Source organism: Ammospiza nelsoni, chromosome 5, assembly GCF_027579445.1.
Source record: "Ammospiza nelsoni isolate bAmmNel1 chromosome 5, bAmmNel1.pri, whole genome shotgun sequence".
Classification (NCBI taxonomy): domain Eukaryota; kingdom Metazoa; phylum Chordata; class Aves; order Passeriformes; family Passerellidae; genus Ammospiza; species Ammospiza nelsoni.
In genome coordinates, this window is record NC_080637.1 from 6,484,872 (window position 1) to 6,511,779 (window position 26,908).

The 26,908-nt window shown below is 39.1% G+C and overlaps 1 protein-coding gene across 2 annotated transcripts in view; it reads left to right on the forward strand.

Annotated features, from left to right (window-relative positions):
- The window catches only part of CDC123 (cell division cycle 123), a 31,193-nt gene extending 5,037 nt beyond the window's left edge, over positions 1 to 26,156 (forward strand). For both annotated transcript variants that reach the window (XM_059471661.1, XM_059471659.1), the window contains 9 exons: positions 2,181 to 2,276; positions 3,962 to 4,068; positions 10,219 to 10,267; positions 11,871 to 11,946; positions 14,813 to 14,935; positions 18,181 to 18,209; positions 23,232 to 23,360; positions 25,095 to 25,232; positions 26,040 to 26,156. In XM_059471661.1, the coding sequence (XP_059327644.1) occupies positions 2,181 to 2,276; positions 3,962 to 4,068; positions 10,219 to 10,267; positions 11,871 to 11,946; positions 14,813 to 14,935; positions 18,181 to 18,209; positions 23,232 to 23,360; positions 25,095 to 25,232; positions 26,040 to 26,066 (774 nt within the window). In that variant the 3' untranslated portion in view covers positions 26,067 to 26,156. The remainder of the gene's footprint in view (positions 1 to 2,180; positions 2,277 to 3,961; positions 4,069 to 10,218; positions 10,268 to 11,870; positions 11,947 to 14,812; positions 14,936 to 18,180; positions 18,210 to 23,231; positions 23,361 to 25,094; positions 25,233 to 26,039) is intronic.
- Positions 26,157 to 26,908: the final 752 nt, after the last annotated feature.

Here is a 26,908-nt window from a genome sequence, read left to right on the forward strand (position 1 = left end):
CTTGTTAGACCCTAGGAAATGAGCTGCAGTACAGCTCTAAATATAGCTCTTTCATTTTCACCACTTTGAGTATCTCCAAATTATTTAATCAGACTGGATGCAGAAGGAACCAAGCCCCTGCAGCTTAATACTCACAACTTTTCTCTTGATGTGCCATTATTTCTTTTTAGTACATCTCTCTCTATCATGTTATTTTTTATTTTCCTGTCTTTGTGGTTTCCTTGCACATGGGGTCAGGTTCATAATGGATACAAACCAGGCTTTCTTGATGTTTTTCTTACATCTTTTTATTTTTAAAATTTGCTGTTGCCCTGTCACTGTCAGAGTTAAAGTACTCAAAGCACTTGTCTGCCATTGATGCTGTGACTTTAGCTCCCTAATGTTCATCAGGATGTGGAATTGTTCAGTTGGATTAGATGCCACATAATCACAGCCCTGCTTTGAGTGGTGCTTCTGCTAGCACAGAATTTACAGCCTGGAGTTTATTGCATTTCAAATTTGTGCACTCTGATTAATCTTCAGTTCAAATGTTTAACCTTTGATAACCTAGTTTCCCTTAATTGTCATTTATTTAAAACAAAGGGTTTAGGATCCATCATGGTTTGCAAAGCTCATGGTGATGATGCTAAATAAGTAAAACCAGAGTTTTTAATCAGGTTCTGTTATAATGTAGAACACAATAAGGAAATTCATAATTAAGAGGTATTTACCTGTCAGAAGAGCGCAGGGCAAATCACTCTTGTATATCTAGGTAAGTCTGCAGCTTCCTCATGAGACCAGTGGAGGGGCACAAAATTCTGTTTTAGAATAACTTGCATTAATATTAATGGTTACAAAGCCAGGCATTCAGAATTCAGGAAATGATGGAGTCCAGCTTGTTTATGCAGTTGTAGAACTTTCCTCTTGTGTGTATTTATCCTCTTGTATTAATCAAATAACACATTGGTAACATTTTCCCAAGGAGGCTCAGCATGAGCTGGTATTACATATATAGCAGGACTCCTGATTCCTGTCAAAACAAGAGAAGCTTGGATCAGAATGCAGGGGATGAAGAGTTTTACTTCTTGCAGGAGCAGTTTCCAGATCAACTGAAAGTCTAAAAATAAAATTAGAGAAGTGTTTTTTTCAGTTTTCCGAGTGTAGTTTCCCATGGAGACAAGGTAACGTGAAGGAAAGGTTCGGAATGCTTGAAGTTCAGTCCAGGTCACTGCACTAAAATGTGAGAAGGTTTTTAAAGTGTTAGCATTTGGGGAAGCTGCAGTGAGGAGATGCCAGCATGTATGAGTTTTTTTATTCACTTGTATGGCTGTGAGGGTTTTGTTGTTTTAGAGGCATCAGTTAGCTTTAGCCTAGGAGTTACTTTTGAGTTGAGTTTCAAAATAGGTAAAAATCATGTTCCTATATACTACTTGCTATAAATCCTATTATATGAAAAATCTTTGACATATGCTTCAAATCCTTTCATATTATTTTAAAGGTCAGCAACCTGTTTATTTTCTGTAGCACCACATTCAGGGTAGAGTTTGGAGCAGCCTGAAGAGTTGGGGTTTTTTTTACCTCAATCTTAGGTTTTCAATGTTCTTTACAAGGCAGGGTTTTCTACTCCAACCTTTGCAGTCTGTCCTCTATTTTGAATCAACATATTGTTAAGCAGCTACTTTAAGACCTAATTGAAGAGCAGATTAGTTAAAGTATTACTAACATTTTATAAAACTAGAGCCTGAATGAGCAGCTGTCACTCAAATTGCCTAGGAATTGATAAAGATATGTTTAATTCTAAAATCACTCTTTAGAAGTTTAAATATTACTGGATCTTATTTGTATATAATAATTTACCACAGGATATAAACCAACAGGTAAGGATTTAAGGTTTGGTTATTTGACAGCTATTGCAGTTTTCATGGTGACTGTTATGATGTTTTGGGTTTTCTCCTGAAGTTCATGATGCCTGCTAGTAATGAGATGAGAACTGGGAGCATTTTCAGTTTTCTCTGATTGAAAAAATGACAGATTTGATAAAGTGATTTATTTAAATAAGTTTATTGTACAGTAGGTTTCTGAGGTTCATACTGATTTTGGACTTAATTCTAATGCAATATGTATTTCTAATAGCATTTAGAAGATGGCTACGCTTCTATTAAATGTATTGAAATTTTTTTTTGCTGTTGTTCTTTGTTCAGGCACCAGAATTTCCTGAGTTCACAGCTAAAGTTCAGGAAGCAATAAGTTCCTTGGGTGGCAGTGTTTTTCCTAAACTCAACTGGAGTGCTCCAAGGGTAAGAATGCTGGCTCCCAAAACTTATGACAGATGTTGTAATACAAAATGTTTTGTCTTTGTTTTCTCTCAATGCTTTGGAAAGAAGAAGAGACTAGTGGTTCTGATGAAGGAAGAAGTGATACACAAGATATCAGTGAGGTGGTGAATTCTCTACTCTTAAGTGGAATCCACCACTTCACTGATACCTTGTCTGTCACTGGGTGGTGATGGTGCATTTTTAGGGAGGCTGATGCATGGCAGCACTGACTTTCCTATCTAAAAATAGTTCAGGATACTAGTTGAAACCTTTACCTGGTATAAAGATGAAAAGCACCACAGTTTCAAAAAAAAGGCAATAAACTTTCCTCTAGTTAGTTTTAGGTACTCATATCTTCTCTATCATTAGATGGTGATTTTTAGGGAGGCTGATGAATGGCAGCACTGACTTTACTATCTAAAACCTAGATCCTGGTCACAGATGTTGTGTGATGGGCAGGCTCTTCTTGGTCAGGATACAGTTGAAAACTTTACCTGGTGTAAAGATGAAAAGCACCACAGTTTCAAAAAAAAAAGGCAATAAACTCTCCTCTAGTTAATTTTAGCTACTCATACCTTGTCTATCACTAGGTGGTGATGGTGCATTTTTAGGGAGGCTGATCCATGGCAGCACTGACTTTCCTATCTAAAACTAGTTCAGGATAGTAGTTGAAACCTTTACCTGGTATAAGGATGAAAAGCAGCACAGTTTCAAAAAAAAGGTAATAAACTCTCCTTTAGTTAATTTTAGGTACTCCTATCTTGTCTATCACTATATATGAGAAAAAAGGCAATAAACTTTCCCCTAGTTAATTTTAGGTACTCGTATCTTCTCTATCATTAGATGGTGATTTTTAGGGAGGCTGATGCATGAAAAGCACTGACTTTACTATCTAAAACCTATGTCCTGGTCACAGATGGTTGTGTGATGGGCAGGCTCTTGTTCAGGATAGTAGTTGAAACCTTTACCTGATATAAAGATGAAAAGCACCACAGTTCCAAAAAAACCAACTTTCCTCTAGTTAATTTTAGATACTCATATCTTATCTGTCACTATATATGACAAAAAAAGGCAATAAACTCTCCTCTAGTTAATTTTAGATACTCGTATCTTGTCCATCACTAGGTGGTGATGGTGCATTTTTAGGGAGGCTGATGCATGGCAGCACTTTCCTATCTAAAACCTATGTCCTGGTCACAGATGGTTGTGTGATGGGCAGGCTCTAGTTCAGGATACTAGTTGAAAAATTTACCTGGTATAAAGATTAAAACACCACAGTTTCAAAAAAAAAAAAAAAAAAGACAATAAACTTTCCTCTAGTTAATTTAAAGTACTCCTAACTATACCATAAGGATGAGTGCACCCAAATATTGTTGTTTTGTGTTCTCAAGAGACATTGTGTTCAATCAAGCATTCCAACAAAGTTCCTGGAAGCAGTAAGGCAAAAACCTAATTTTGCAAATGAATTTGCACTGCTTTCATCAGAGTATTCATAAGAAAAGCAGTAATTATCTTGTCTCTTTTAACCACTAATGAAGTTTTCCTCAAAATAAAAAGAAATACTTTTCTGCATGTATTTCAAACATTGCATAATGTTTAGATAGACTTGAAGTTTGCAGTCTCTCCTGCTAATAAAGGTGTGTTTCAGGTAATCTCTGTTTCTTTAGGATGCCTACTGGATAGCAATGAACAGCTCTTTGAAATGTAAAGCTCTCAGTGACATCTTCCTCCTCTTCAAGAGTTCAGATTTCATCACCCGTGACCTCACCCAGCCGTAAGTTCATTTCCAGCAGACAAATTAGTTACACACAGCCAGGAACAGCCAAAAGCAAACCAGAAACACATGAAAGTAGCACAGGCAACCAGTGGGCCTTGACAGTATGGGCTAAGATTATATTTTTTTACCACCTTTCCAGAGCAAGTCATGTTGTATTCTTGAGATTTTTTGCCTTCCCACCCCTCTTGGTGTTTACTTGTTGTTACCCTCCTTATTGGTGCCACTTACAGTGTGACTTTACCATGTCCTCTTATTTTAAAGCTGTTGAGGTTTGTGTGACTGCCTGGAAGATGCTTGAGACTTCTGCTAATCTATTTCACTGTTTCTAGAGCTTGTTCTGAACCCAAGTTCTTGTAGCTCTAGAAACAAATACATTGCAGGTGACTAAGGATAGCAATTACAGATGAAATAAAAAATATTATGTGCTTGGGGTTGATTTTTATCTGCTCACTTGAAGGGAGTATTTAATTGTATAGGAATGGTTTCCTCCTGTAGTACCTGCATCTCCTTGATTTATGTCACTCATTTCTAAAATACAGCATTTTTCTCAAAGAAAATGAGATTACTGGAGTTGATATTTCTGTTACTATGGTTACTTTTTGTATTTCCTAGACACACAGATTTTCAAAGATAAGTGGCAATCCATGGCTGAGAGATTCTTTTCCAGTAATTATTCAGTGCTTATTTACTGTACAGGGTCTTTCTGGAGACTCAGTCAAATGCAGAGCCATTGTTTTAGGTGCCTTATAAGGGGTTAACAGGTGTAAGTTTCATGTCAAGTGGCTTATGTCTTGACAAAAATTTTATTTTTAAAGTGTATAAGTAAAGCCTTTTAACATTAATGCTGTGCAACTGCCTTCTTTTTTAATCCTCCAACTCTAATGAGACTCTCTTCCCCCACTTTTTGGTACATGGGAAAAAAAAAAGAGAGTTTTTGACAGCAAGGCTGTAAGTCCAGTTCTCATGTTGGGTTTTACATCATACCTAACCTGCAATGAGAGGAGGTGCTGGGGAAGAGACTGAGGAGGAGGGGAGAAGATATTTGAGTGATAAAACAGTTTGAAAAGTATGTTGGGCTTGGGAAACAATTGTGAAGAATGAGAATTCTTGATTATAGGGTCCCAGAGAATGAAAGGAATGGGGGAGATGAGAAATCTGTAGTTTACATGTCAGAGGTGAGTGCATTCTCAGAAGCCTTTGGTGCCTGCCCAAGGAGCTGCTTTTCGTGGTTTCCCCTAATGAAAGGTGGGGTGTCTGGAGGATGGCTTGCTCACAGAGTTGAATAGTAAGATTTTTGTTGCAATGGCTTTCAGGAGTGATTCTTGCAGGTTTGAAAAGACCTTTGCATCATCCCTTTGTGAATGTTAAACTTTATAGAGTTTGTATTTACTGTCTTCATGCATAAAGAGGTCCAGCAAAAAGTACCCAGAGCTCTTTGCAGAATTCCTGTTTGATTGTTTTCTAGGGAGTCTCAGAGACAAGCAAGTGTTCAGCAAGTGCCACTTGATTTAGATGTGGCAGCTCTTTGTGTGGTAGAATGAATTGGTTCAACCACCTTCTCTGATACTGAAATCAGTGCATTTTCTGTCTGGATTAATCTTGTGTCAGTTCCAATCAGTGCCTCAGCTCTTCCCCCCTGCAGTCAGCACTGGCTTGCTGGGAGGGGCAGTGAGGACATTCTGGGGCTGTGGTGTGAGGTTTCTCAGCATGACTGATGCCTTGGAGCATCAGTGATTTCACCTGAAGTTCACACAAGAACAGTGGTGGCATAGCAGGCACATTCCCTCCTCCTGATCCTGCTGTGGGAGAAAGGCAGCACCTCAAACTCCTCTGCTCCAGTCCATTTAGGCTCCTTTTCCAATGTGATAAGAACACCATATAGCGCAGCTAAGGTGGTAAAAAAATAAAGCTTATGGCATGATTGTGGGAAATCACCTTGGTCTCTGTGTATATCTTGTAATTTATGACTATGTCATACTTGATTAAAGCATATATTATTGTCCAGTCTCTGCTTGGTATTTCTAAATGACAAAGTTATTTGTACAGAATGTCCCCAAACAGTGCAATGATTATTGCTAAATCAGAACAGTGGTTGTCCTTAATTATCCTATTGATTAGCTGCCAGTTCTCTAGGCCTTAGCAAGCAGAAATTAAAAATGTAGCTGGCATAAGAACCTGAAGTGCTGAACAAATGAAAATTACATACATAATGCATCCAAATCCCTTGGAAGGACTACTTGGAGAGAGGAGAAATGCACTATATTTTTACAGTAATGCTCAGTATGGTCTAAAGGTTTCTTGCCTTACATAAGTAACAGCTGAAATCCTGAATACTCTTTTTTTGGTGTTGTTGTTTTGTTTCCTGTTCAATTTTATAAACTTAAATATCCACTTCATGGGTCATAATATGGTAAATGTGCTGCAATGGAAATTTGTAGATCTGGGTTTTGACCTAGAAATTTAAGCCAATGATTCAGGACTTCAGGCAAATCACTTTCTGTGCTTTTTCTTCCTCTCCCATTTCCTGTCTGCCTCTAAACATTGCTCAGCTCAGGGAATACCCTTATTATAATGCTTATTATAACTGTCTCAAATTCCAAGAAAACTTCAACCATTTAATGCTCCAATACAAACTATTAAAAAATATGGACTCAGTACAAATATACTGAGCATGATTAGATTGCTTTCACTGTTTTAAAAGTTTGGATGCTCTCATGATGCTGACACCTTGGTTGAAGAGTTCAGACTAATAAATTACCTTTTCCAGCATGTTAATTTTCAACAAATTAACAAAGACTTCAGAGCAATGTACTCATTAATGCAGTTGATGTTGTTTCTGCTTCAAAGTCAGCATTGTAATTTACTTAGCTGAGTTCACAAAAAATCTTGTGGGTGGTGTGATCTTAATTTTTCAGGAATTAATTTAGGCTTTCAGAAATTTAGTGTTGAGTATATGTTAAAAAAAAAATCCTTTTCTAACTGGGATTTCTGTTAAGTGATTAAAACTCTTTTGAGCAGAAAGCTCTGTATAGCCCTGGTGGATGTATTGGTGTAAAATACAGTTTTCTTCCTTATTGTTAGAATAGGTGGACTGTGTTTTGTTAAAATATGATTGATTGCTTACCTTGAGGCTGGTAGAAATATTAGCAGTACTTCTAATGATGTCATTCTGACAACATTTCTGATGCCAAACTTAGTGCTTTTAATATTGAATTCCAAATTGCAGGGAAATTTCAGTGTTTTTTGAGATGTGGAAGAATAACAGCCTGTGTTTTCCTAACAGAACATAGGAGGCAGTGTTGGACCATGAAGAATGTGCCTTAGCACTCCAGTATCTTTTTGCAGGAGCTGATAGTTTAGGTTTAATATAAACTGTTTCAAGGTAGGCAGTTGCACATGAGAGGATGTGGAAAATGAGGCCTTTGATGGCGATTTTTTTTTTTTTTTGAGGTTTTACTCTTTCCCATTTTTCCTAGCAATTTACAGCGTGGTACAAGATTCTCTTTTCAGTGGTGTATGAATTTCCAATTTCTTTTAGGCTTCAGAGTTCCAGCAAGAGGAATAAAGATACAGTTCAAAGGCTCTTAAAAACTTCTCCTTGTTCTTTTTTAAATAAGATTTTAAAATTTACCATGAGATAATAACAGGGAAGTATCAGGTACAGAATAAATTCTACAATTGTTATCATATTCATAGTAGTTCCTAATTCTCTCAGTGATTTGCAGATGAGTTCATGACTTTCTTAGCAGGGTGGGTACTGGAGAAACTTGCCAACCTTTTGCTTTTCTCAGTGTTGAAAACTGACCTACATAATCACTTTCTGTAGCATGTCCTGGTGGTCAAGTATTTGCATTTGGAGTTTGACACAGAGCTGCCACATATAATGAGATCTTGATCCTTCTGGTCTACTAAGTGTAACTCTGTAAAAAAGCTGCTGACCAGAACACAACAGAAGAGCTTGATCCTTTCACCTATAGCATTCAAAATGCCAGTTTTCAGAGGCTTCAGAAAATACAGCCCAGGCATGTCTCAGTTTGGGGTTCCTGACAACTTTGGGATTGTTCTTTCAAGTATGCCCAAACCTGAATAGGATGTGGGTTGAAGACACCCCACTTAGCATTGTGCCTCTAGAGATCAAAAGCTCATCTGTAGTACACAAGTTGAGATAGGTTTCATCAATAAATGCTACAATGAGCTGGTAAAAAATATAAAATTGTAACCTCAAATCACCCAAAATTTACTCCTTGAACAAAGGTGGCCTTTTGTCAATGAAAACTCATGATAATATTAAAAAGGAAAATTAGATTACAGAAATATGAGTTTATTTTGTCTTGTGCTGTGTACACCCATTTTTTCCTTATTTGTACTTAGTCCTCTGTCATTAAGAGTAAAAAAAAATAATATTCCCACTGTGTCTTGCAGTATTTTTGCCTGTGTGGTTGATTTGGCAGAGACACCTGCACAGTCTGTGGGGCTTGGGGTGGCACCCAAGGATTTCATTTTCTGACTTACAATGGAAGAGGAACCATCCTTCCTCACATAGCTCTTACCCAAAATATTTTAGGGTTGAGTTAAGGAATAATTTTGATTATAAGGCTGGGGTTTTTTGGCTGCTGGAAAAGGCTGTAATTGGAATGAAGTGGATTTCAGGAACCCCAGTCTCAGATATGGAGGCTGTGAGAGGCAATACCAGCCCTCATGTGCAGCCACTGTAAAACTCCACATGCTGGACTTCAGCTGCCTTTGTAGATAAGTTTATTATTGGCTGTGTGTGTGAGGGGGATATTTTCTTCAGCATGATAGGCATATACTCCAGTAAGGGAGGAATCCTGACTCCAGCAAAACTGTGAGCTCTCATGGGTTTGTTTCTGTTGCTTTGACAGATCTTAAATTGAGGGGAATCTAGACTGTAGCTGAAGGATGTTATCTGTTTACACAGGCTTACAGATATATATATATGATGTGTTTGATCACTGTGCTTTTGGAAAGCCTGCCTGTATTGCCCTACTTTTCTGTGTGTTGTGGATATTAAAGTCTAAACTAAAATGTGTGAAATTTATTTCTGCTGGCAGCATACAGAATGAACTCTTACAATAGCTCTTCACTTCAAACCAAAGGCTGGGAAGCCATGTCTTACAAATGCAATGTTTATGTGAGACTTTTGGGTTGCTGAATGAAGTTCACTGCCAAAAGGAGATCCTATAAATATTGTATTTAGGACTATTGCTCAGCAGTGACCCTTCACACAGTTCTGTGCTTCCAAGTAGTTTGTTGCCAATAAGGTCAGGGAGTAGAAATGGAAGAAAAACACATGTTCTTCTGTGAATACCTTTTGAAAGTTACAAGGTTTACTGTAAAATGACAAAAAGGTACATGGAAGCTGACTTGCCTTATAACTGCTCCATTCTTGCCAGCTCCTGAAGGGAGACCAACAGAGTCAGCTCCTCACAAGGGACAAAACCTTGACATCTGCTTGCAGTTGTAGAAATAGTTTTGTTTATCCCACTCTCAAGGGATTTGTAAGAGTATTTCTTAAGGCTCTTAATTTAGAAAATACCATGCTATGGAATCAGGAGTGCAGAGCTGCAGTGCTGTTTTGCATCCTTTATTCATGGAAATGAACTGCTGTAAGGCTTGATGATGTGTCTCTGTTGTGTGGTTTGGGAAGTTAAACATTAAAAGTACTTGGCAAAACATGCTGCAGTGAAACTGGATTGGATTGCTCAAGTTTATTGGGTTTTTTGAGAATTCAGTTATGCCAACATAACAATACAAGGGGAAAAGAGCAGCACTGTTGATTCAAACAGAAATAAATCAACAGTGAATAAACACTGACATTTGGGACACATCCCTGTCCGGATTTAAGTGCTTCCAAATTGCATTGGAATAAAAGAGGTGACTATTCTGGTTTTCTCCTATGATAATTGTCAAAAGGAGAGTTATGTATTGCATTTATATCCTTTGTACATATTGGAAATAATTTAACGGTAGTTCTTATGTTTCACATGAGAACTGTTTCAGGTTGGGGTTATTTGGGGTTATTTTTACTGGGGTTTCAATTATGTTTCAGTTTGGGGTTATTTTTCTCACTATGGCTAAAATCTTACATGTAAAACAGATTTTGAAGCCTGTGCCTTACTTTTCCAGATTTATTCACTGTACTGATGATTCCCCTGATCCTTCCTTGAACTATGAGGTAGGACTTCTTGCATGATTTCTGAGTAATTTAAAAGAATTGCTCACAGGCTGGGTGACGTTTGTGACTGGGTTTCTGTCCATTAAATGTGTTATGTTTGTTTTATTCATATTGCTTTCAATATGAAGGGAAGTCTGGTTCAGCCCTGCAGGTCATAAGAAGTTCATTTAATTGCAGATCAGGTGGGCTGAAGTGCAGACTTGAGAAGCTTCCTTGCAATGTCCTCTCATGTCTGTCAGGTTGTGACAGGAAGGACAAGTTTAGTGGCTCAAATAAATGTATTCTTGATGGTGAGCTGCTTGTGAACATCACACTGAGGTTACCAAGGGGGAGGCTTGCTGCAGTGGCTGGGGACATCCTGAACTGCTCTGTCACATCTTGTTTCCTATGTTTGTTACCAGATCAAAATGTTCAGCTAGAGATGCTTCAGACTGTTAATGTGGAGCTACTGCTCTTGTGGTAACATCTAGTCATCTCTCTAATAATAGTTTTTATGTAAATATAACATTTGTCATCATGCAGTGGGCTTAAAGGGCTTTTCAAAACTGAATGAACCTTGTTTTATTTTAAAGCACTATCAAGTGTGCTTTAAAGATACAGGACATGTAAAAGTTGGAACAAAGAGTTTAATGTTAGCACCATAGTTAGCAATGTCATCTCTGGTTACTAAAGCTTTCTGCTGCAGTTTAAAGGGTTTGGGAGTTTCCAGCATCCACTAGCAGTAACTGGGGCCTTAAAAACATCAATCCTTCAGAATATTTCAGCTTAGGAAATAGAGAAACTTGAGAAAGTGCCAGAAAGATGCTTTAATTCCCAGGCAGTCTGTCCTATTGACTATAATAGTTTGCTTCCTATTTCTGTCCTGTGTCCTTATTTTAACTGGTTTAAAGGCGTCACAGAATTCTGCTTGGGTGTGTACCAGAATAGAGGTTGATTTGGATAAATTTAATTCTGCTCATCAGCTCCTTTGACTAGGGAGCAACTTTCTGCCAATTCCATGACAGATTTGTTGTGGTGTGCAGCAGGGTTTTTATTTTCCATGCTTTATCATTAATGTAACTTGGAAGTAGTTTCATAAATGAGTTCACAGTTATAAATACTGTCCAAAGTGGAAGAACATAAGATAATTAGGGTCGGTAGGGACCTCAGGAGGTGCCTAGTCCATCCTCATGCTCAAAGATGGCTAAGGAATGAGATCATATTGTCTCATTTGGCATTTTATAAAATCTGTCTTGAAAATCTCAGTGGGTAGAGGCTGCCTAGCCTCTTTGAGAGATCTCTTCCAATGCTTGACAGCCCTCATGGTTTCTTATGTCCAATCTGAACCTTTCTGCTTTAAGCTATTTTAGATTATATGGTATTTAGACATGCCATCCAACTGGAAGCATTCTGTGATTCTCTGAAATGAATAGTAAATCTAATTGTTTTGAAATATTTTCAAAGATGATTATGTGAACTGCAGATTAAAGATTGTTTTGTTCTCTAGTATCACTGGTCATCTTATCATTACAGCAAACCTGTAGCTCTAAAAGGCAGAACTGTTGACAAAAGGATGCTGTTACTTTTCTGAAACAAGGCTTTGTCATTTGTTTTTCCTGCACAGCTTGTTCTTCGCAAATGGTGTGAACTAATCCCTGGTGCAGAATTCAGATGCTTTGTCAAGGAAAACAAGCTTTTAGGTAAGGAATTTCTTGAAAACAAAATTATTGGATGAAGTTTTGAGGAGTTTCTCTGATTCCTTGAATGAGAGCTAAGGCTGAAGAAAGCTCTTTCTTTCCACACCTCATTTCTGAAATTAATGGTTTATTCTTTCTGTATTTTAAAATGTGGTTTACCACATCTCACTTTCCACTATATTTGAAAGCTTGACAGCTCAGCATGCTTACCATTACAGTGGGAATATTCTTAATTTAATTGTTAATTCAGAAACTTCACCCAAAGGCAGAGTCTTTTATATTCAGGACCAAATTGCATTGACTCCAACTTGCAGAATGAATACAGAGGCAGTTGTGTGTTGTGCTGTAAATACATGACCCCATGAGGATGTTATATGCAGAAGGTTGGGGAGGTCAGAACACCTCCACAGGTGTAGGAGGTGTCTTGAGTTCATATTAAATTCAGTGTACTTAGTTAGAGCCTGTTGTTCTGTTACTCAAGTGCAGAATCCTAAATGTAAAACATTTCAAGTGGCACTGGAGAGCCAGGATACCCATCCACAGCATGCACAGAGCAAGTGAGTGCATTGGGAGACCTCTGGCAGCTGGAGAACAGGCAGATTGTGCTAGAGCATGTGTTGTAGGCAGCTGAGTAGGGTAATTTTTGGGTAATTTAGGGTAAATTTAGCTCAGTTTTACTCCTCTGGTTGTGTTGACTGTTCTCTGCTGACTATAGCAGGAAATGAGATACCCAGTGCACATACAGGTGCTTGAATTGAGGGGTTTAATTTCAGGCTAATTACTACTCTGAAGTTTGATTTTGGTGTGGTCTACCATGAAATCTTTAGAGATGAACAGAAACTCAAATAGCACAGGATTAGTGCACATCTGTTCTGAACAAGGTTGAATCATTCTGCCTAAACTCTTCTAACAAGGAAGTGTTACAGCAGTGATAGAGCAAATACAGACTCTAAAGGAAGGAAGGTGATTTTTTTTTTTTTTTTTTTTTGCTTTAAGATAAAGCTAGGTTTGCTCACTTTGCCTGTCTCATGCCTACATATTCACAAGCACCAAGGTCCATATCCACAAGTGGTTCCTTGTGAGGATATGGAGGGTCAGGGACATTGGCTTTGTAGTTCTCACTGTTCCTCCTGTCTTAGCATGGTGAGTGTGGGTTGTTTTGGCTGTGCCTTTTTGTACCTGTTGGGAGTTGTCAGCAGTTTGTTGCTCCATCCAGTCCCACCTCTGTGAACATGTAGGAGCTCACTCCCTGTTCTTCATTTCCTGATTTGGGTTTCCTATGGACTTGCACACAGGTATTTGAGCTGTGCTAATCCACACACACCATTCTCCTGAGCCCTTTTATTTGGCTGTTCTGTCTGGTGTTCCTGTGCTCATCTTCCCATTTTCTCTCCATTTATGCCAGTTGCAAGTGTATTACAGCTCTCTGTAACAGAGTTTATCTTCCTAATAGCAGAGATTTCCCATTAAGTCTGCATTGCTTAATGGCTCCTGACAGCTTTCTGAAGAGAGGAGAGCTGAATCCTGTCCTGCCTTGTGATGCTGGAACACCATAACTGCCAGAGATACAAAGCATTTGGGCACTGGCTAATTAAGCACTCTGTACATTTCATGGCCAGCTTTTGAAACCTAGTGTATCTGCCAGTAAGGGATTTTTTTTAGCTAGCACTCCAGCTGCATTTCTGAAGATAGTTCCAAGATTTTTCACAATATGTTCCCATACCCTTAAAATTAATAAGCTTGTCAGTCAAACTAAGGAATGATACTTGCAGTAGTGAATGATTTTCCAGTTACACATCTGCATCCCCTTAGATGCCATAATCTTTTGGGTTTTGTTTATTAGACTCAAGTTAAGCTTTGCAGTGGTATTAAAACTTCAAAGTTCCACTGACATCACAAATTTTTTATATGAACTTCTTAAAAAAGAGCAGATCTTTGGCAGTAGTCAGCATTGTCTTACAGTAAAACTCTGTGTTTTGTATATGGTTAAACAGCAAAGTGAGGTCACTGATACATCTTCCTTGGGGAATTCTGTCTCTTTTTGTCTGTAAATAGCCTGAATTACTCATTCTGCAGTGATGGGGCAGGTCTTGGATTTGACATTTGTCAAGCAGGGTATTGCAATGTTTTATGTTGACACATATCCTGTATGAGAACTCTTGTCACTCAAGATGCATGCAAGTGTATAATTCTGTTGATGTCATTTTAAACCAGTGTCTTGTAGACAAATGTAGGAAATGAAGAACTTGTAGGAGGGATGGTTTGTCCACATAGGCAAGAAAACCCTTGAGAGGGAGCAAATGGGAGCACTAAGGTCTGGCCTGCATGCCATCCCACTGATTTGGGGATTTAGGGATTCACCTCTAGTGCCTTATCAAGCAGGCACATGTTATTCCACACTTTAAAAATCAGTTAAATGAGAATCTGGGGTACCCAAGGATCATCTTTGCTGATGTGCAAGCTTAGCCTCCACCCCTGGCATTTCATGTTCCAAATTGTGATCCCTATTGTGATGTGCAGAACAAAGTTTTGGACCAGAGTAACCAAAAGGAATAAAACTGAAAAAGACAAGATAGGAGCTGGAAACTTAAACACAGGCAAAGTTTCCTTCTGAAATTCACTTCAAAATATTCCAAGTGTGTACATATAAAATGAGGTTCACAAAATTATGGACAGAGCTGTTCAAGGAAGAGATTCCTAATGGAAATACTAAGTACAGCAGAATAAAGCCAAACAGTAAGTCACTAATAAAGATAGAAACTTGGGAAAATCCCATCTTCTGTGTCTGATAACTGCTTTTTTTTTTCTGATTGGGTTTTTTGCATGCCTAGAGCTCTTGATAATTATAATTACCTGAAATTATTGACAGGTATATCACAGAGAGACTACACCCAGTACTACGATCACATCTCTAAGCAGCATGAGGAGATCTGTAGGTCCATCCAGGAGTTTTTCAAGAAACACATACAATACAAATTCTTGGATGAAGACTGTAAGTATCTTGAGGGTATCTGTGGGTATCCATCTCTCTCTTCATTGCTCTTGCTTTCACAGGGCTTGGTTCTCTTTAGCTGGGGAGGGTCTGAAAGCTCCTGTGGCTACAGCATGTTGAGCAGCAAAAGTTTGGAATTACATTAGCAACAAAAAAACCCTGAAGGAATAGGCTGAAGCTCTCCAAGAAAACACAAGAAATAAGTGAAAGATCCCTACAAAAGACACAATAACTTTTTAAAAGGCTTTCCCCCCTTATACTTGAAAATAATTTTTATGCCAGAAAAGCGAGGTAGGAAATCCTTGACAAAAGGCATTCAGTAGTGAGAAGAATACTTGTTTATAAAGGTGTTGTCAGATGTTTGCTGCTAAATTATGGATGCATTCCTTGAATAAAGGATTTTAAAGTTTCTTTTCAAGAAGTTTTGATTATTTCTTCTAGAATATCAATGCACACCAGCTTAGGTGCCAAAACCTTTGAATAAAGGCCACCTAATCAGTCCAAGTAAATTGTGTTGTTCTCTAAATGTGAAATCCTTTGCAAATTTGATTTGAAATAGTTTTTTAACATGGTGTAGTGATAATAGAATGGTGTTGCATCATGATGGGTGATCAATAGTGGTGAAAAACCTGATGAAGAAATTTAAATTAGGTCTGGCATGGACGAAACCTCAGCTTAGCAGAAAATCATAAACATAAAAATTTTCTGGCAGTTTTACTGTCATGTCTAATGCTTTGAAAAGTCAACCTTTAGGTGGGTTTTTAAACATTACTAATTGTTGTACTGATACACCACAGCAGTCAAATAGATTTGTCCTCTCTGTCTGAAAAAGGTACCTTCAAGTGCCAGTCTCAGTTATATTCAAATTCTTAATAATTTGACTCTGCAAAGCTGCTCTGTTTCAGCCCAGAGAAGTTCTCATGGACTGCTGCTTGGAGAAGACCAGTAGAATAGTACATTAATTTAATAAGTCCATTACATTTTAAAGTAAGATCAGTAATACAGATCTGGCATTCTGATTACTGCCTTTTCATTTTCCTCTGTGTTTCAGTGTAATTTTAGCTGGTATATAATCAACTGATAGATAAGAATTCAGGGCACTATTTTTGGAAATTGATGCCTAGATTTAGGCTCTGAAATGGCTGGCTGGTGAACTGAAAGGTCTGAAATGTCATCTTATGTAAAGGGTGCCATCTGAGTTGCCTTGAGGGAAAAGGAGGTTTCAGGGCAACCTTCTGGCATGAAGGTTTGTTAACCTTTTATTCTTAGGCACTAAATGCTGGTCCATCTGCAGAGAAATGCCATGCAGAAAATGTTTTCTGTGTTTTTGTGGGTGTTTCTTTTTTAACCACATTACATTGATTCCCCCATCATCTCCCTTGATCCACTGCCTGGTAGCATATGTGTTGTTAACAATAAAAATCTGGGTTAGCTTGTTTGTTTGCTTTTAAAAGGAAAGGTATTGCAGCTTCTTTCCTGACTTCTTGTTTCATTGGGGATTTTGATGCTGTTTGCTCTGCTTTTTCCAGTTGGTCTGGTAGCATCTCCAGATGGAAGAGTTGAGTCAGAGCAGCTGAAGCATTGCAGAGTCAGAGCAGTAGGATAACAGATGGGTGAATGCTTTATAAATACTTCTAAATTATGTCAGAAGTATCTAAATACCTTTGGTAAGAGTCCAGTAAGAGCAGTGCTCTGGAGGTGTTGATGGTGCAGAGCTGGGCTTTGGTTTTCCCTCTGTTTAGAGCAGGTTCTGGTGAAGTTTCACTACAGTCTCACTGGCACAGGACACTCCTGCTCTGAGAGTGGGAATAATTCAGCTTTTCTTCTTGTTCAGTGTTTGTGCCTGTCCTGAACCAGTCACCAGAGTGCAATCAGTCTGAATTCCAGCTGTGTAAATCCCAATAAATACCACTGACCTCAGTGATTGCCATGGGCTTGCTTTAGGCTGACAGGCCCCACTATAGAAAGCCTCAGATGCAGGGAATGTCTTTTGGCTGTGACTGAGGAGAGGATGTGGTGCAGGCACTGAGTTCAGCTGAACAGCTGGAGAAGAAGTCCTGGGGTTCCTGCACCCCCCTTTGCATTGATGACTGGCTTAGCCACCGAGGGCTTCTCTTCCTGGGAGAGCAGAGCACTTAATCCTGGAGTGCCTTTGGCACTGACACAGCCCAGCTTGTGCAAAAGCTGGGAGGATTTTTGGGCTGCATGGTAAGAACCAGCTACGTGACTGGCTTTGGCTCTGTGCAGTTGTGGTTTGCCCTTAGCCCAGCCAGCTTCACATGAAATGTCAGATGAAGCTTTACATGCAGGCTTGTGATCAGTCAACATCCCTGTTCCTGACAGGCAGCTTCCTGACACTCAAGTGTTCTGCAGTCACATCCTGGGTTTAGTTTATCCACATGTATTGGGAAATCTCTTAGCTGAATATTCCCTTATTAGTGAAGGAAGCAACAATATAGCTCTTGCTCTTGTCTGAGGCTTTTCTAAATCTTTTCTTTTTCCTTTCTTCCTGCTAAACTGGTACAACTTTTGCATGTAGCCATGTCTGAGTGCTTCCCTGTTGATTTCCCTAGCTCAATAGAAAGACAGCTCAAAGGTTTGTTTAACCATACAGAATAGGAAAAGCTGCATATCCAGAGTCATGTTTAATTAAGCCAGGGGGAGGAACAACAGTGAAGCCAGGCAAGGCAGCTTTGAGTGGCAAGGAGGCTGTTGAAGGATTTGTTGGTATTAATTAGGTGTGCTGTGTCTGCTCTGGGTGACATCAAACATGGCCATTTCACTGCCACCGACCCCTTTGTTCCTACAACCTGTTTGTCTTGTTAGCTGCTGAAATTCTAGTGTCTGGAGCAGGAACCTTTTCTTATTAAATGTTTGTGCAATGTCCAACACAATGAAGTCTTGATCCTTCCCTGAAATGTCTCTGTTCTGCTGAAAACAAAACAGCAGTAATGTCAAGGATAAGCTCTCTGGGCTAAGAGTTTATCAAATATTCTTCATGGGAGAAAAATCAACAGAAGAAACCAGCGTTAAATGGAAAAACCCAGCAGCTGATTTCCAGTGCATTAACAATAGTTCTTGAAATGTTTCGGCTCCCTCTTAGAAGTATAGCCAATTCTGGCTTGCAGTTCATTAAACATATTGACTTTGCAGATTGTGCTGTGTACACAAGTATCTATTCAGATTTAGACATCTTCTGTGAAATTATATATCTTTTGCAATTAACATTTTTTTCTCCTTTTCAGTTGTTTTTGATGTGTACAGAGACAGCAGGGTAAGTGAACAATAGGTTGTCTATAATTGTTTCTTCTGTGAAAACTTGAAATTCTACAAAGATCAAGCAAGTAATAGCTTTGTCTTCCTAGAAATGGTCCTGGAAAGAAACAACCAAACAAACAAAAAAATACCACTAAAGCAAAAACCCTGACCAAACAAAAACACCAGACAAAACCTACTTGATGTTAATTTGTTCCACAGGTCTTTTTCTGTGATAAATGCTGTCTACAGTAGGAGAATAATAGGATTAGAGGTGTAAATATGTCTGTGCCAGTGATGTAATTTATTTACTTAGTATTTTCCAGAGAGGTTGTCTGTTCTAAAGCACAGAACTTAGGCTTTGAATGCAGTTTTCTCAGTTCTGTGAATCTACAAGAGGCAACTTAGTTTTTGTTATGACATGAGAGTCCTTGCTGCTGTAATTTAGAGTGGAATACACTATTTTAGTTGGAAGGGACCTACAATGCTCATCAAGTCCTAATGCTTGACCAATTCAGGGCTGACTGAAAATTAAAATCATGTGGTTATGATTGGTGTTCCCAGGCCCATGGTGGGATTTGTGGGGCTGTCCTGTGCAGGGTGAGGAGCTGGACTCAGTGGCCTTGTGGGTCCCTTCCAACTCAGGATATTCTGTGACTCTTTCAATAAGGGCATGGTCCAAATAGCTTTCAAACACACAAACGGGTTTGGGGCATTTTCTTTTAAGACAGATATTTCCTTGGGTTTTATTTCTTTTTTCCCTGTGTTTGTTTTTTCACTACAGCATTTGAACCCATCAAATTATCCTTAATATTTTTTCAGATTATCCTTGTGAGATTGGAAAATGTTCATATCTGGAAGTCTAGGCTAGGAAGGGGTGTGAATGTGGTGTGCCCAGTTTGTGACAAATGGAAGCCAGTTTTTTCTTTTCAAGCTTCTCCAGCTGTGGTTCTGAGAGTTGGGCAGATCAGAACCCTCAACATCCAGACAGTGATGGAGTTGGGGAGAAGCATCCCACCTCAACTATTTGAAAAACATAGATAGGTGCAGTGTTTAGGGGTGTGGTTTAGGGGTGAACACAGAGGTGCTGGGTAAGGATTGGATTATCTAAAAGGACTTTTCCAACCTAAATAGTTCTATGAAGGTGCCAGTATCAGAGATAGTAATCTTGACTTCTCGTAGTGTGAATGGGGGGAAATATTTGGTCAGATGAGTTGTGCTTGAAAGGCTTGATTGGAGAAAGTCTTTATTATAGTTGAGTGTATTGGGAGTAAGTCCTGATTCGGATTTTGAATGTTGCTGAACTGTTTTGTAATTGTGTAACAGTAAATCATGCCATAGTTTACAAAACAGGAATGTGTCTTACGTGGAAAACAATGACTGTACCATTTCTCAGCCCAGCTTTTAATGTAGGTACCTAAAACAAGACTGTGGGCTAGAGCAGCTCTGCTGTAATTGAAATAACCTGCCCAGGCTCAGATTGACAGACATGAGGATGCTGTCAGGGAAAATGAGGAGCAGCACTTGGGCATTGAACCAGTTTCTGCCGTTGGGTGCTCTGCCTCATAGCTGAGGCATGAAGAGAAATTACTTAAGTAAAAGGTTTCAGCCTGTGGTATCTCAAATGAGCAGTGTTTCTTCATCTGTCAAGATAAAATATATCTGTTTGTAGATTTCTCTCGGTGGATTCTACCCTCAGGTCTTGTAAACTGCCAGCTAGCCCTTTGTGTGTCAGATGCTTCTCCTTTCACACGTACCATTGTGGTTTGCAACTGCGTTATTCATCGCTCCCTCGGCGTGAGAGCTACAGGCAGCGAAAGAATATTGTGAGCATGATTAATTTCCAGAGCCCGTGCTCCTCATCAGGCTGGTTGCACAGCAACCTCACCTACAGAAGGAGAGAAATGTTCACTGACTGCTTGTTTTAAATCCTTTCAACTCTAAATATTCAGCTTGGAGAAGCAAGTTGTTGTTGCTGTTGTAAATGACAGCAGTCTCCTCCCTGTGCTCACTTCAGTTGCTTTAGAGCTGTCTACAGTTGGCTCCACAGGTCCTGCTCACTGAATTGGAGAGGGAATTCACAAAAGCCTGAGAGTTGGCTCTGCTGTTGCTCTTTGCTGTCCCCCAGGTGGGAACAACAAACCAAGTTCAAGACAAGTCACTGTGCTAAGACAGAGCAATGCAAGGAGTGGCCCAGACCACTGCTGGCTCTCAGCTCTTGTTAAGGAGCACACCAGTGCTTGTGTCTGTGCCTTGTGAGTGTTGTCACTGTGCAGGAAGGTGCAGCTGGAGTTAGGGAGGTGTAGCAGTTAAGTTTGCATTTTATCTGTCTCTAACTTCCTTTAACCAACAGGCTTTGTCATGGGCCCTTCCTCTCAGTGCCCTGCTGCTTAATGCCTTAGCAAAAAAAACCTCATGAAGCTTACAGGGTGTGGTAAATCTATTGATTCTTTCTTTTAGGATGAGAAGAAAACACCATGTAGTACAAGTAGGGGAATTTTTTTCCCCCCTCCACTTATGCACAACTTTTTTTTCCTGGCTTGTGCATTTCTCTGCTTTTGTATGACAAAGATTACTAATAGCAGGCAAAAGACAGCAGATAAATAGCCTTACTACTGCTTTTTAGATACACAGTGCAAATTATCTGAAACTGTATTTAAATCATAGCATTGCATGTAAGACTTGAGAGAGAATTTAATCTTAAGAAAAAGCAGTTTGGTTATGACCCAGGGTTATATACACTCCTTTTAATGAGCCTGAAAAGAGATATTGAGTTTGTTCTGCCACTTGTCATCAATTTGAGCTAGCAAAGCTCAGTGCAGATTTAAAACCATCTCAAGGAAGCAACTGTTGCACTGCTGTCTGCAGGGGTGGAGGAACACTGCTGGGTGCTCACAAAAAACCATTTTGCTTTCAGTAGTCTCAAAATCAATATTCAGTTTTTTTCCAGGGTACATTTATTCTCTAGAAAAATGATCTTAATGTTCCTGAGAAAAAGCTGAGCTGGATGTATTTGGGGTGAAGAGGAATTTCTGTGAAAGCCTTTCATAGGGAAGTATTAGGTAGAAATGTTTCTGATGCAAGGAAAGATTCTCTGAACTGCTGAATGAACTTTGCCAGCCATTGCTTCTGTGTGTGATTAAATTGGTTCATTGGCTTGTTTTTCTAGAGTGATAGAATGAATCTAAACCCACAGATAGAACCTAAACCCACAGATTGCTCCTCGTGCTGCCTTGGAGCTGACAAGACACCCCCATTAGCAAAAGTAAAAGACTGTTTATCATGAGAATTTGTGACAGCCTTTTGAGGAGGCCCAGGGATGGGAAATGACAGCAGAGCTTGCCCCATTGCTCCCTGCTCTGGTGGTGCCAGTATTAGTGCAGAGGTGTTGCAGCTCAGCCATGCAGATCTGGGCTTGCTCACCCTACCAGCACAAATGAGAAACCACTCAGGTCTGTGCCCCCCAGTTTGTAGTTTCTTTTGTAGCTGTCTGGTTTCAGCACTGTTGTTTCTGTGCTTTGGCTTCTTAAAATGTGCTCTGTGAGAGCTGAGACCTGCCCTGAGACAGACACCTGTGAAAGGCTGTGTGCAACCACAGCTGGCCCAGCTCCAGCCTGCAAGCCATAACCACTGCTCTCCTCTCTGCTGGGACTGCCCACACCTGCAGCAGGAGCTGCCTGGGGATGCTCACAGAGGCACCAGCACGTTTCTGCTCCCAGGTTGGCATCACTTGCAGTCCCACAGAGTGTCAGTGCCCGTGGGACAGCTCAGGGGTGTGGCTGGGGCAGGCAGGCTCCGTGTTACTCTCTGCCGACGCTTCAAAAGCGTCTCGGTGTGTTACAAACCAGATGGCTGTAGTGTAAATAATTGAATGTATTTGCTGCTTGAATCAAGATAGGCAAGATCTTTCAAAGCAAGAAGATCCTTCAGAAAAGAGGAGAGAGCAAAATGAATGTTTAGTAGCTACACAGTCTTCAGGTTTCTTTTCCCATTCCAGTTGATCTTTAGAATAAACACAATAAAACTCTTCAGCCCTGCTTATGTTACTGCAACTTTTCCCTTCCCTGTTTGATAGAACTGATTTCATCCAGATGTAATACTGGTTTTGCACATTTTTACTAGCAGCTGTAGTAATATTTCCTTCTAATTTATTAGTGTTTTATTTTATTAGAGTAGTTGATAGTTCCTTGGGCAAGAGAAGATGGCCCAGTGCTGGGGGTTGTCTCTTGAAGTGCCTCAAGGAACAGAGACTATTTCTTCCTCCCCCACACGTCTGTTACTTCTAATACATCTTGTTAGTCTCTGCTTTCATTTTTCAGTTGTAAAGCAGTTGTGTTGTTGTGCACCCCACCACAACTGTTTGGAACACAGATGTGTTGAAGTTGAGGTAGAAATTAGTGTGGACTGCTGGTAATGGCTATATTAAAAATGCCTTTAAGTTATTCTTTATTTATCTATGTCTGTACAGCATCTTTGATGTTTCATGAGCTCCACCAGCATTTTGCAGACCCTGCTCTTTGTTTTTAGGGTCCCTTGTAAGACCAAGAACAGCAATTTTTGTAGACTGCTGGATGGAAAGTTTTTCATGGAAAGCAAAATTCCTGTGTGGGCAGTTTGGGTTTTTTTGTTTGTTTGGTCATGTTTTGAGTTTGGAGTTTTTTTGTGGTTTTTGATTAGTGCTCTCCCTTATTCCTTGTTCATTCTCTCTGGGGATCTTGGTGGATCATGGGGATTAGCCAGAACTTTGGTGGGCTCATCTAAAAACATTCTGCTATAGAACTAAATTTGTTTTATTTGAGCCCAGTCTGATCTTCTGTTAAAAAAAAAATAATAAATTAATACATGATAGCTTGCTGTGATATAAAACTCTATGAGTTAAGAATGTTAGAATATTTTAAATGTTTAAACCCAGGTAGTTTCAATTTTGACATATTTTTATCTAAAGAGTAAGCATGCTACAATAATCTGAGTATATGTGTATTTTGATTTTTTTTTTCCTCTTTTTTTGCTTTGTTTTAATTCATCTGTGGTTCCTTTGCAGGGTAAGATTTGGTTAATAGATTTTAACCCATTTGGTGAAGTAACAGATTCCCTGCTCTTTACATGGGAGGAACTCACCTCTGGAAAAAACTTGAAAGGAGATCAAAGTGAAGGGGAAGCAACAGAACAGGTGAGGGAGGCTGAATAACATCCAGCAGGATTTATGGCCTTATTTTTTGGTTTCTTTTGCTGTTACAATCAAATTGTGATGCAAAGTCCGTTGAAGTAAAGGAAGCTCCTGTGAAATGTAAACTCTTTGTGAGTAGAATCTACCTTATAGTTCATCTCAACAAGTATCACCTGCTAGTTTTAGTTGCCTGCAAGGGAATTTTTAGTTCAAACAGTACAAGTCCACGTTGCAGCTTTGACCCCATTGCAAAGAAGATGCCCTGAAACTTCCTTTTACACAGTTTTGATACATTCCTTTCAGTTTTTCTTAAAATCTATTACTTTTCTATATAGTCACTTAAATTTCTACTTGGTTCTTGATATCTGTCATGCAGTTTCTCACATCTCCAGTTTTATGCTTGGGGGAAGACAAGCAGAAGTTTAACTTCTGTCACCTCCTCCTCTGGAATACCCTTAGCAAAGCCTTGTCCTCTGGTTGAACTCCCAGGACTTGCAGAACAAGGCTTTCTATCCCTCTTCCAAGCCACATTTCCTCTGTAAAAACAACTTCCCATTAGTACAGAAAGGGAGGAATAGTGTTTATTTTTTGTATTCCAGCTTTTTTTTCTCACTGCATCTTGAGACAGAGTCCTCACATCCTAACAAGCTGGGTAGGAGATAGGAAGTGGTGTGTTAATGGACCTTGGGAAACACTTGGTTCTTTCCTGAGGAGAGGTGGCTGGCTGTTGAACTGCATTAGAGGTCCCTGAAATGACAAACTTCACTGAGCTGATTTGAACATCCGGGAGTTTCTTTAGTCCTGTGGCCCTTTCCATAACACATGGACAGGAACACCCCTCTCCAGGCTGTCCTTCAGGCCATTGCCTCTGGCTCACCCTGGGGCTGTTGCAGTATGAAATCCATTCCATGAACCCTCCTGTTAAAATCTGTGTCTCCTTTGTGAGAACACACTCCCAGTTCAGAGCTGTCTGTGGGACATGGGCATTTTCATTTTGGGATTTCTTTTTCTCGTTGCCAGATGCTTTGCGCAGTTTTCTGTAGTTCAGTCCTGGATGAAAAGTAGAATAACTTGTCTTCATGTTTCATCTGACATCCAGTCACATAATCTGGTGTAAAGTTGCTGATTTTTCTGAAAATGAAGCTGTTTATTGCAGTACAGCTGGCAATTGCATGGCATGTCAATGTGTTGAACTGAAAATGATATCATTCTCCAAAACCTGTTGCTACAATTCAGCATTTAGAGATCTTTTTGGCCCTTTATAGATGTATTTTTTTCCTTCAGTGAGTAAATTGGTTGGAAAGCTTAAATTATAAATTCAGTAAGATTATAGTTGCAAATGTGTTTAAACTGTGAAGACAAATCTAGGGATTCTATTAAAAAGATTTTTCTCTATCCAGATATGTGTCTAGATACCATTGCCCAAAGTTCCTTATAGCTCCATTGTTACAGCACTGTCACAAGCATGAATTTATTAAATACATTAATAACTGATACACTGTAGAAACTTTAAAGTGAGGTAATGAAAGCCATTATTTGACTGTTTAACATGTTTGACATTTCAAATTGCTCCTAAGTGGGCAGAGGTTTTATAAGAAACCTACAATTTTTAGAAAGCGCAAGTTTAGTTGAGTGAGTGCCAAATAAAGTCATTGGCAGTGTGACTCAGTCTCAGGAGGAGTCCCAGGAACATTTCATATTCATGTCCACTGTTTGTTCTTGTCTCCTTCTCCAAAGGATTACCCCGTGTTCCGTTGTACCAACAGCAAAGTCACCGTCCAGCCCAGCCCCTACCTGAGCTACCGGCTGCCCAAGGACTTTGTGGACCTTTCCACAGGAGAGGACGTTCACAAATTGATTGACTTTCTAAAACTGGTAAGAAGTAGCAGGAAAAAATCTCTGACCTTCCACCTTTGTGAAATAGAAACACCAAAGTCCCTGGGTCTCTGCTTTTGTTACTAACAAAGTGTACTAAATTACAGAAAAAGCAGTGTATGAAACCATCACACAATGTTGGGTTGATTGTTTCTGAAGTGATGAAGTGCAAGCTCTTACTGCTCTCACTTCACTTAATTTTATTTTTTATGGAAAGCAATGAATGTAGTTTGACAAATCTTACTGAAGGACTGGGCTGTTTCCTTTCTTACTGAAATGTAAATATGAATGTAGTATGAATGGTAATGTGCTTTTTAAATGCCTGGAGCTAATGCTTTTAACTTTTAATGTTTTAAACTTTTTTCTTTAAAAGTTACAAGACAAATGTATTAGGAAAAAACGTGATAGAGTTGTTCCTTTTTCAGTCTGCTTTCTTTGTTCTTTTAAAGCACAGTGACATGAAGACATGAGTAAGTTAGGGAAGGGAGGGCAGGTTACCTGCACCTGCCTCACTGACTCTTGCCACCACCATGATATTTTCTGGGTTTTGTATATTCCATGAGTTAATGGACTAGGCAAATCTTGTTCTTTACTGGAAATAAAATCCTATAGTTTGGGATGAGAGAGAGGGTTGATATTGTTCTCTTCCATTTGCTGAAAAATTATCTCTTACTGTTCCAAAAAAATGACTTAGAAATGCAGTCACTGTCTAATCCATTGTATCTGGAACACTTGACATGATTTATTAGTGCTCTTACTTCAGATAACTGTGTCCTAACATTCTGAACTCTCCTGTTCTGTTGACAGAAAAGAAATCAGCAAGAGGATGACTGAGGTACCCAGAAGCATTACATTGAATTACAAGCAAGAAATGTGGCAAAATCTGTATTTAGCATAACTATTAAACTATTGATTTAAAGGAAACCTGCTTTTTATAGTCAATGAAAGACCTGAAGAGCTGTTCATCCCCAGTGTCTGTTGGTTTATAGAAAAGTGTAGGGAAGCTTTTTCAGGGAAACATGAAAGGTCAGGGTGAGTTCTCACTGGATTCCAGGTGCAAAGAAGCAACAGCCTGAGTGCAGCTGAACAAGTTCTTTCCATTTCTCATAATGTGAGGATTGATGCACAGAGCTGTGCCTTTGGACTCCCCAGTGTAAATGTGGCCACACACAATGCTTGTGCAGTAACAACATGGAGCATTCTCTGCATTTAGGCACTGTCTTGCTTAATATGTAGTCACAAAGAAAAAGGAATGTACATTTTTATCTGTAGGAACCTTTTAAAGTTGTGAATTTATTTTGTTTTGGGAGCACTTCTCATCCTTTATGTAGAAAAAAAATAAAAAATGGAGAAGGGATTTTTTTCTTAGTTACGAGGGCTGATATTTCATTTCAGAGAACAGCTATAGCTGTAGTAAACTACTTAAAGTCTGAAAATTTTACATACTGGGAATTTGAAATTCTGAATGCATTTAAAGTAAAGTAATATTTTCATAGTTGCTAAAGTGAAACAAAATTAATTTAACTTCACCAAATTTTATTTCATTTTCATAGTAAAGCTTTCTTGAAACCTGTTTTTTTTAACATGATTACATACTAGACATAATCTGTGACTAATCTACATAATTAACATCAACCTATAATTTTATATACACTCAGTCTTGTTTCTTTTGTGTC